This window comes from Mchenga conophoros, linkage group LG3 (genome assembly GCF_057382185.1).
Source record: "Mchenga conophoros isolate Kocher_MC1m ecotype Shallow Benthic linkage group LG3, M_conophoros_male_GT1.1, whole genome shotgun sequence".
In the NCBI taxonomy this organism is placed as follows: Eukaryota; Metazoa; Chordata; class Actinopteri; order Cichliformes; family Cichlidae; genus Mchenga; species Mchenga conophoros.
Window position 1 is genome coordinate 74,555,787 of NC_140528.1, and position 10,667 is coordinate 74,566,453.

General features: G+C 41.7%; 1 protein-coding gene across 1 annotated transcript; it reads right to left on the reverse strand.

Moving 5' to 3' along the window:
• Positions 1 to 3,515: 3,515 nt before the first annotated feature.
• Positions 3,516 to 10,072, reverse strand: brms1 (BRMS1 transcriptional repressor and anoikis regulator). The gene is made up of 11 exons (XM_085267206.1): positions 9,953 to 10,072; positions 9,124 to 9,212; positions 7,277 to 7,511; positions 7,061 to 7,151; positions 6,827 to 6,954; positions 5,747 to 5,826; positions 5,541 to 5,637; positions 5,321 to 5,410; positions 4,532 to 4,596; positions 4,363 to 4,402; positions 3,516 to 4,281 (listed from the first exon to the last, which is right to left on the reverse strand). The coding sequence occupies exons 3-11, from the start codon at positions 7,497 to 7,499 to the stop codon at positions 4,274 to 4,276; spliced, it is 822 nt and encodes a 273-aa protein (XP_085123332.1). The 5' UTR covers positions 7,500 to 7,511; positions 9,124 to 9,212; positions 9,953 to 10,072; the 3' UTR covers positions 3,516 to 4,273.
• Positions 10,073 to 10,667: the final 595 nt, after the last annotated feature.

Sequence of the window (10,667 nt, forward strand, 5' to 3'; positions counted from 1 at the left end):
AATAAAGATTCACTTGCACCAAGTCATGTGGCTTTATTGTCAACCGTGTGCAGTGGTACAGTACACAGTGAAGCGAGACAGCGCTCCTCCAAGATCATGGTGCTACATGTCACAGAAAATCAACACAAGAGGAGTTTGACGGCTTGGGGGAAACAAACTTTCACAGTCTGGCCCGGATGCTCCAGTATCTCTTGGCAGCAGGGTGAAGAGTGTGTGTGTGAGGGGTGTGTGGGGTCCTCTACGACGCTGGTGGCTTTCCAGATGCAGCCGGTGTGATCGGTGTCTGTGATGGAGGGAAGAGAGGCTCCAATGATCTCGCCTGTTCTCACTATCAGGGATATGTTTATAGTGTTTTTGTGTTTCTGTGTACAACCTACAGCCTGGTTGTTGCTACCCGCAGATTCATAAGCCGGCTGTCAGATTTTAAAAGTCTGCAAAACAATTTCCAAGATTTCTAGCTAGCGGCTCTGTAAAGCAGCGGTCCAGTGAAAAGTCTCGGCTGTGTTCGATCAGTGTCAAAACAAAACAGGGCAGTCATCCAGAAGAGACCTGAAACATACATTTAAGACCACTGTGGGGAATATTTATTGTCTGAAAAAGCTAGTTTTATACAAACCTTAAAAAAGTGCATTATTCTATCAATACTGCTCAAACTAATCATTCCTGGTGACTTGCAACAGCCGACTAAAGCATAACTTGAACTGATATTCCAGGCTGAGCGTCTAAATGAGCTACTTTCCCCTTCCCTGATCAAAATAGACCCAATGAGCTGCTCTTACAACACGTCATCCTGAACTATCTAATCTCTGGATTGCCTGACCTTACTTGAGCCTGACGTAACAGCTAATCCTCACTGAAGAGAGGAGGAAGACACTGGAGAGACGGACACAGGTCAGAAACTGAAGGACGTGAAGAGCGTACTGGCATTTCAAAGGGGAAAAAGAATCACCAGTGGTCCTGTTAAACGAGCTTCTACAGCCACTTCCACCATCTGCACCTATAGCAGGGTCTGCTGGAGGTTTCTTTAAAGTATCTGTAATTGACAGCAAAAAAAGAGCGAAGGATAGAGCACCCTGGAGGACAGTGAGCCCTGCCTGCAACCTGAGTCTCAGAAGAAAACCACAAGGGTCGAGATAAAGCTGATTTTGGAGTCTGTGGTAAGACATCGTCACATGTTGCTTTGCTGTTACTCTTTGGCTGCTAATTAGAAAAAACAACCTGTGATTTTAGAAATCAGTGTTTTTGTAAAGAGCAAAACAGTGGCACGAGTTTTGGAGATGGGTAAGGATAAAAGAGAAACATAGAGAGGAGCAGTGGACACTGCAGGCTAAGCCATGATAAGCCTCTTTAAGCTACTTCACTTTCCACAGATCAAATGTTCTGTTTTAAACCTGTTGATCTGTGCTGGACTTTTAACAGCCAGCTATTGATTCACTTTATCTGTGTTTTTGGCAGGAAAGCTCCAGCCCCCTGCCAAATCAGACGGCACAAAATCTGTAAAACAGAGCTGAGTCCTTAAATCTCAGATTTAAATAGGAGCGAGCCCTTCAACCGCCAGCTTTACCGTCACTCAGATCCATTCAGGTTTGACCCCTGACCTCCATCCATCCCTCTATCCCCGCTCAGGACATGTCTCGCGACCAGTGCGATTCGGTGGCGGTGAGCGTGGAGTCCCTCCTCACTGACGCCAAGAGGATGCAGATGCAGTGCCGTGAACGCAGCGAGCAGCTCTCCGTCGCCGCCGCGCAGCTGAGGACGGAGTCGGCCGCCCTGAGGGAGCAGTGCGAGGCCACCCAGCTCGACATGGCTCTAATCCGCCGGCAGCTGGAAGAGCTGAAAGACACCAAGGCTGCCTTTGAAGCAAGGGAGAGGCAGGCGCGTAAACTCAGCAAGCAGCTGTGAGAAAAACGAGGGAAGGTGGAAGATGCTGAAGTCATGAACTGTGATGCAACATCCCATTTAAAGTAACCGATCAGCAGCTTAGATAAAGGAAGGAAGGTCTGACAAAAGAAAGAAGGAGAGAGATAAAAGGATCAGCAAGACAATGAAGGGAAAAATGAAGGAATGAGATGGAACTTGAATCCATCTCCCACAAACCCGAGAGTATAACTTCAAGCAGACCCATGTTTATGACAGCTACCCTTAAAAATGTAATCCAGAGGACAAAGAAAGATTTTAACCTGGAGTTTAGTGAAAGAGGGGGAAAGCACTTTGTCATTATCTACAGCTCTGTCTTTACCTTGTAAACACATAATTGAACTTCACTCCTCTCACATCAAATAAATGATTCCCACACACACTGGTCTCCACATGTCTCCTTTAGAGCGTTTTTTCAGCTTCATGCAAACTCTTTGATCTACTAACCTGCATATAAATGTGCAGGTTAGGTTAATTAGACTGAGAGTGAAGACAAAGAACGGCACACCTTCAGCAAAGATCATTTGAAATGGTCCTATTTCAGTGGGCAGAGGTGAATATGAAGCCCGGCACCAGTTGTACTTCACATCAGTACACTGTGACACCCTCGATCTAGAGACTGCGATCAGGCAAAGGGACACGAGTAGGAACAACGTATGGACGAGCATGTTAGTTCGATTTCTTAGAAAGTTTATGTAACATTATTTTGTCTGTATTGAATCGACAGAAAACTGAGGAAAGATAAATTTTCTTTATAGGTGAAATGTTTTTGACATAGTTTTAAAGATCTGTACACAGACCAGGATGTGAATATTTGACTCCTCAGATTCTTCTTTGTTGGTAGATGTTTCGTTTTATAACAGGGTTTTGGGTATTTGTTTCAAATGTGGACATATTTACCTGGTCAGCCTGGGTTCCTGCCACCTCTCTCATGCTTTAGCTCACTATCACCTTACTGACTTCTCAAAGCGATGCACATTTACATGTGCCAGCTATTTATGATTTGAACTTATGATTTTCTTGTGTATTCGCTTTAAAATTCACTAGTTGAGTTGAGGTGCTTCAGGTCGGGTCATAGACCCAGGACACCCCGGAGAGATGTCTCAGCTGACCCGGAGGCAGAGAGGGAGCTCTGGGCTTTTTTGCTTAGGCTGCTGCCCCCAACCACACCATCATGAGCTTTCTCACTGTCACCACCTTTTATTTCCTCTGGTGCCCTAAAGATCAGCTGAAACTAATCTGAACATTATTTTTAGTTGCACTTCTTGTAATTACAGATCAAAAGATCCTTTATTTCCAGAGAGACTGAACCCAGAACACGCAGGAGCAAGTAGCGGTCTGAGAGGAGGCCGCTGGTCTTTGAGTGCGTTTTGTGGCTAGTTAACCTTCTGTCTCCCTCCACAGGAGCTGCCATTTCAGTGACCTGTAGCTGACTCTCCACTGTTCCTGCTGCTTCTCCTCCAAACCCCCCCAAAAACAAACTGAGGACATTTTAAAGCTGCATTAATCCAACCTCATGCACACTGGGCTGCCCAGCATTCATTCACATAAATTGCTCACCTGTGGTGATGCTCAGCAGAAACATTCAAACATGTTGATTTTCCACCTGCATAAGAACCAGTTTATTTATTTATTTCACAATCAGTCACGATCCTGATCAGATTTTTAAAAATAAAGATAAATTCTGCCACCTGCTGGACGTTTTTAAGTTTGCTTAGCCACCTTTTCCTTGGTGTAAAGATGTGCCGGTGGTCAGGATGGCTGAAAACATGGTTCAGCCTGTGTATTCGGTCCTGCTCATGAACTCTTAGAATTTGTTAATTGGTGTAATTAACACGTGATGATAGTGAGTTTCATGTCATTTGATCAGATACGCGTGTTTTCTGCACAGTCGCTGGGTGTCCAATGTGAACATTGCTTATCAGAAGCTTCTTTTCCTTCCTCTCCCACCAGCTTCCAGGCAGTCAGCAACTTTTGTGCAAGACAACACACAACTGCAACAACACAATATGATCAAACATATCCAAGACAGCCGAGTATGTCTCAGTGATTCTGACTCACACCGACAGACACACAAAAAAAAGACAGACAAAAAGGTTGTGTGCTAAAAGATTAGATTTTCAATCAGCATTATAAATCATTCTATAAATACATGGTTGTCATATCGTTAAGAACGTCTTTTAAATAGCAATAGATAACAAACAAGCAGTAGGGTGGTAGGCAGGTGGGATCAAAAGCGCAGAAAAACAACTCAACAGTCTGCTGGGCTTCAACGAGACAAAACCTGAACTGGAAATAGCTGGGAACGTGAGTGTGTGTTAAGTTTGGTGTCGCTGTTGCACAGATCCGCCTTTCATCACCGCTCTGAAAGACAAAACAGGATCGTTTAGAGACCAAACCTTTTCAGTTTGCTGCGTTAATAAAAGACGATTGGAGCAGACTTACTTTCAACTTTCTTTTTTAGTGGCGACAGAGCTGCTTTCGCCTGAAAAACAGAGACGCTGTTTACACGATCGGACGCAGGCTGGTGTACACACCCTGAAGCTGCATCTTTATCGACTGACAGCTGAAGAATCTGGGAAGTCAAAGGGAACTTTTACAAGTGATTTCTGACCTTCTTGATAGCAGTCCAGTCTTCAAGGATGTCGATGTCTCTCAGCATGTAGACGATGAAAGGCCCTGTGAGACAGAGGCAGTCATATTGAGAGACTGAGACTGAAAACTAAACAGAAACAAGAAAACACACTCTGGAAACTAATTGAATCTAAGCTTAATTTAAAAACAATATATAAAATGATATATAACCAATAATAATAACTATGATTCTGCCTTTTGATCGTAGTTGTTGTGTTCTTGCCTTCTGTAGGATTTCCAATGGAAATATCTGACAAAAATGGCTTGCAAGTAAATGACCTTTTCATCAAGCTATAGCACAGACCACTGCTCTGCGACGATATGTTTTAATTGTGTAATAAAGGGTTAACTTCCAATTTACACACCATATAAAAATGTCTGCACTTTGGCGGAAACAGGAAGTACAACCCAAAGAACCCCGTCCCCACAGTGAAGCATGGTGGTGGAAGTATTATGCTGTGGGGATGCTTCTGTGTCTGGAACTGGGAATCTCATCAAAGTGGAAGCAAAACCTCAAGCAGTCTGCAGCAAAACTGAGTCTTTGCTTTGGCTTCCAGCACAACAACAAACAGATAATAATAAAGTAATAATAGTTCTCGTGAAATTTCTATGTGAAAAGTAAATCTGGGTAAAAACGAGCTATGGAAAACTATGTTAAAAACATATATTGCTCTGTTTAGCAGCACTTAAACAATAAGACGGGAGCTCATCTCCTCATCTGTATATGTACACATCAGCGCTGGTGAGGCTCCTCACACGTGGTGCTTACCTGAAACCAAAGCTACTTTCTTTTTCTTCTCAGATCGACCCAGCAGGTTCTTTCTTTTGCACTTCTTGCCCCTCAGCTCATCGCTCCACTCTGGACAGACAGAATCCACCATATACAACTCCACTAAAATGAATTGTTTTGAACACTTTCACTCAGTACTTCAGTTTTATAACCTTTGCGTACTTTATGTGTACGTAACAGCTTTGCGATTGACACGTACCTGAGGTGAGGTCTATATTCTGCCTGTCCTCCTCCAGCCTCCTTATCTTTTCCAGTAGCTCGCCCTTCATGGCGTCAAACAGCAGCGTTCGCTCACTCTGTAAAACACGTGTAGATACAAACAAGCGCGTTAGTTCTCTTTTAGTTGAGAATATTAAGTCTCCAGTAGGAAAGCAGAATGCGGTTGAGAGTGCACGTGCGCGCTACCTCCAGGTGCTGCCTCGCTCCTTGCACTTCACATTCATGCTTGTGTTTGATGACCTGCAGACACAGCTCCCTGTACACTCCTGCACAAAGAGACAGCCAAAGGTGTCTGAGGAGGTCATACTGGCATTATGTGCACTGCTACTCCATTACTGTTTGGTTAAACACACATTAGCAATGCTCTATAAGTAAGTGCTGCATTTGGAGGGTCCAAAACAATCTAAATATTTAATAGGACCCTGAACCAGAAATGCATTCTGGGTAAACAACTACCTTGAGGCATCACACTTTTTCCTTATTGATTTAAAGGTACGGTCAGTTGTTGTTTTTTTAGGTTATTTAATAGGAAAAATTAATTACTCATAAATATACACTGATTTGTGTGAAATTAAGTCTTCCAACAAATTGATGCTGGAACTGATCCAAAACTTAAAATGATGAAAATCCACTAAAAATCCACAGGAACGAGCTTTGTGTCATTCATGGCTTCAGACTCAAGAATAATGTCTGTTTTTTCATCTGAGCAGGTGTCGCCTTCACCAAAAAAGTGAGAACACAAAGGAAGTCAGGACTCACAAACACATGAAAACTAGCATAAACACTCTTGATTATTCCCGATGTTGGTGCAATTCCTTATTATCAGCAGATTAGACATTAGACACTAACATCATGCCATCTAAGGTTAGGCTCGAGTCTGCTATAAAAATCACACATCACACTGTATGAAAGTTTATTCGCCAAGTGTCCGAGTCCACAAATGTTAGCTCTACTTAGGGCTGGGCCGTATCACTACTGCTAGCCTCGCGGAGTGATACGTACTGTGCTTCAACATAATATTACCGTGTTGTGTGTGTGTGTGTGTGTTTTAACCTCTTTTCAAGTTTTGTGGATATTATACATGGTTATGCTGAGGATATGTCGGCCAATTTCCACAATTATATCGTCAGTTATATCGTTAGGTAAACAGCATCCTGACAGCCTACACTCACTACAGACAAATGGCAGCCAAGGTTGTTTGCACTACAGTGGTATTGGACTTGATTAGGATTTTATTTATTTATTTTTCTATTTATTTTTCTGTACCAGCCACTTGTGTCCGTATCTGCATGCTGTTCTGTAGTGCAGCCAGCGGTTCTCTGTATTCGCCGGCCTTTCCCGTCAGCACCTCGTCCAGCTTGACTTTCACCTGGTTTAGCCGTTCCCGAAACAACCTGCAATCACACGGTGAAATCAGCCTCAACAACAGGCGGCTCAGGCATCGAAAAAAGAGAAGGATAAAGTGTTGAATCCCTTTTTCCCCCCTGCTTCAAAAATTACTTCTCTTTCAGCTCCTGAAATTGTTTCTCCAGATCCATCATCTCATCCAGACATTCTCCTCTTCTCCTCTCGCAGTCTTCATCATCCATCTCTACATAGGACAAAGAGAAAAAAGAAAAGGTGGCGTCGATTACATTGCGTCTCTCTTTTTATATAAGCAGTATAAACGTTAGTGGAGCATTTTGAGTTTTTTTTTTTTTTTGTTTTTTTTTTTACCTGAGCTCTCTTCTTCCTCTTCCTCCTCTTCCTCCTCGTCACTATCTTCCAAGTCGGTCTCCCTCTCCTCCGTACTTTCCTCCATGGTCTCCTCGGCTCCTCCCCCTCTTGTTCCTTCATTCTCTCTGGGTTCTTCCACCTCTCCGTTGGCCTCGGGGAGCTGCGACTCACCCTCTGCCTCCATCTCCTCCTCCGGCTCCTTCACAGGGGGTTGGGCGGGCATGGAAGCCGGAAACTATGTTCGGCATTAATAAAAATATCACATAAAACTAAAGACTGTTTGTGTTAAAGCATTCAGGTGCAATGCAGTTTGGCATCAGAGCAGTTTAACTTGAGCCCAGAGCCCATAGATGCAACGATTTATTTAAAAAAAATGTGCAAAAATCGAATTTATACAATTCTAACAAGCTTGAAAGTAAATATTTAGTATGACCACATTTATTCCTCAACACAGCCAATTCTATCCAGATATGTTTGTACTGCATTAGCAGAAGAGGTGGGCAATATGGCCTCAACAATATAGCACAGTATTGTCACATAATAAAATGAAAGAATACATTCAGCCTGCGATGTTGTACGTTGGGCCAAAGTTTTTAACCTGTTGCTTAAAACCCTTCTCTGCCACATGTAGCTGCATCTGTAATTTCCATCCACAGTTTGCTCTTCCTGTCATGTGGAGTGCGACCAGCGAGTGCTCCAGCTGCGCTCGGTGGAGTCATTTGCTTACATTTGGGTCACACACCACCAGCTGCTAGTATCTCCTCCTTTGTAGCCTGGGTGTACTCGATGATGTGTTTTTGCCTCAAGTGATGAAACAAGTCTGTTATTTCTACATTTAGCTGGAACAGTTTTCTTGCATATTGTGCTTTGTTGGAGGTCTTTTAGCTACCTTTTTTAAAATTGGGATAATGTTGAAAATCTGAAGCTACTTTTTGTGTTCGCATTTCCACTGTGCTTTATAGACAGCTGCATACTCGGTGTTGTACCTCTCTCGAAGATAAAGGCAGTTTGAGCCAAAACAAAATTCAAATTTGCCTGCTTCCTGTTATGTGTAGACACACCACTGGTTCATCAACTGAGTTAGGTTAATTTTCTTGAATAATTCATAGGTCAGTGTTAAGCGGCATAACAAACAAACATTCAGGTAGATGGGGGCAGCTGTGGCTCAGGTGGCAGAGCGGGTTGTCTACCAATTGGAAAGTCGCTAGAGAAAAGTACTGTATGAATGTGTGTGTGTGATTGGATGAATGAGACTTGCAGTAGAAAATTAATTGAGCTGAAAGCCACTATAAATACCAGCTCGTTTACAAGTACTGCAATTTAACCCAGAAAATTATGCTTCATGTAAGCTAAGTCTTACTTGTTGGGTGCATATATAATTTTTCTAAAAAAGTTGTATAAATAAGTAAATAATAATAATGAAAATAGTAATAATGATATATTACCAAAGTGTCTGTTAAACTTTATTTCATTGACATCCGTGTTTGAATTATTCTTGACTTACGCTACACACAACTCCAAAGGGCACATCCTAAATATAGACTTTATAAAGAATCACACTTCAAAAACATATTTTTGTCCAGAAAATATGGTGGACAATTCAATTATGTTATAAATTATATGTAAAAAGCTGCATAAGCACACAATTAATGTCCCAACAACATTAAACTCAAAAATATAAAACACTGACTGGGATGTTTACAACAACGAATACATCTGAAAATAACATAAATTGTCAGGGGTCAGATTTCATATTTTACAGTCTGTAAAAAATAAAACAAGGCAAAACATTGTGCTGTTAAAACTAAGACCTGCCCGTGGATTAATAACAGTGAAATTTTGCTTACTCAGTAGACGGAGTGGAATAAGGTTTAACAGCAGACTGAGGACGTGGGACCCCCGAGCTACTGTATGGCCTCCATAACCTGCAAGTGAACTGCAAAAAACACAACACAACACCGGAAATGACATGACTGGCCTCACAGACATACAGGCAACAACAAGCTAAAATAACGCAGTCTTGCTTATCCCTCATAAAACAGACCTTCAGAAAAAAGTTTATAACTGAAATATCACTTTAAAGTTGCTCCACAATTTGGCTTCAACAATTAATGGGGGTCTTATTTGTTACCTTACCGGAAGTCCCATCTCAATCGGTCTAACTTTATCTTTTAGCTTCCGGGATGTCAAAGTAAAACCGTGTACGTTATAACAGCTACGGCGGTGCATAGAGTAAAATAAAATGCCCAAATTAGCCTGAAACCTATTGTATTGAACGCGAAATTAATTGTAATTCCCCTCAAAATAACAGAGACGCCTTTGTTGCATTTTCTTTTAAAATTAGCGGGAACTACACCACGGACAAGTCAAGTGCAACACTAGCTAACAATTGAAACCCCGCAGCGACGGAATGACTGCCTGTTCATCACATTGTCCGAATACTCATCTTATTTAATGGCCAAGTGTTTTCTCTTAGAGTGTGTGCCGGTTCGTAGAAGAAAAACAACCATCAAACTCAGTGAAGCATCGCCGGAGGGGCTTCCATACTGACCCTACCTTCCTACAGCGTACGGATTAACAAATAACGTTATCCGTCCACAGATGTAGGCGATGCTGTTTGTAAACAAATAACCCTTCTTTCCATAAATGTGACAGTCAAGAGAAAAGCTCGCTCACCGCGTCCTGTTGTTCCGCTGCGAAAAGTTCAAGTATGATTTACTGTATTTCCATTTTAAAAAGTACTTCCTCTTCGTCCCAGTCTTCTTTAGTTCCACACTTTGCCGGACTCTGAAGCCCGGAAACTCAGCCAATGAGCGCGGAGACCGAGCACTAAACTGTCCAATAGCAGCGATCAACCCGAAGGTCTCTTGTCCAATCAGAAATACGCAACCAGATCCAGTAAGCCAATTATAATCCAGTTTGTCTTCCTTATTATTCACAAAATGAAGAAATGTTTATCTTTGGGCGAGAAAGATGGCTTATAACCCACTGCGAGTGCGTATAATAGTGAGAAACACATTGTCTCGGTGATATAAGGTGTTTTGGTACAACTTCATGAAGATAGATGTAATTATTTAAAGAGGACACTTAAGGAAGACAAACATATTTCTTCATGAATACTATAGAATTCAGCATACCCGTTGTTTGCAACAAGGATTTGGAGCTGTTTGACCTAAGACTTTGCTTTAATATAATATAATATAATATAATATAATATAATATAATATAATATAATATAATATAATATAAAAACCTAATGCTACAACTGGAGAAAATTGCTTTTTAAAATATAAAACAAAATAAAAAATAATCAAAATTTTACATATATGATTCTAAAAATGCGGTTTATAATTGAACTTATTTTCATTCACGAGGCGCAAATCTGATAATA

Coding starts and splice junctions, on each gene's coding strand:
- brms1 (XM_085267206.1), bottom strand. CDS start 7,499: ATGCCCGCCCAACCCCCTGTGAAGGAGCCGGAGGAGGAGATGGAGGCA. Junction 7,152..7,276: donor AGAGGAAGAAGAGAGCTCAG/GTAAAAAAAAAA, acceptor TGTCCTATGTAG/AGATGGATGATGAAGACTGC. Junction 6,955..7,060: donor TTTCAGGAGCTGAAAGAGAA/GTAATTTTTGAA, acceptor GTGTGATTGCAG/GTTGTTTCGGGAACGGCTAA.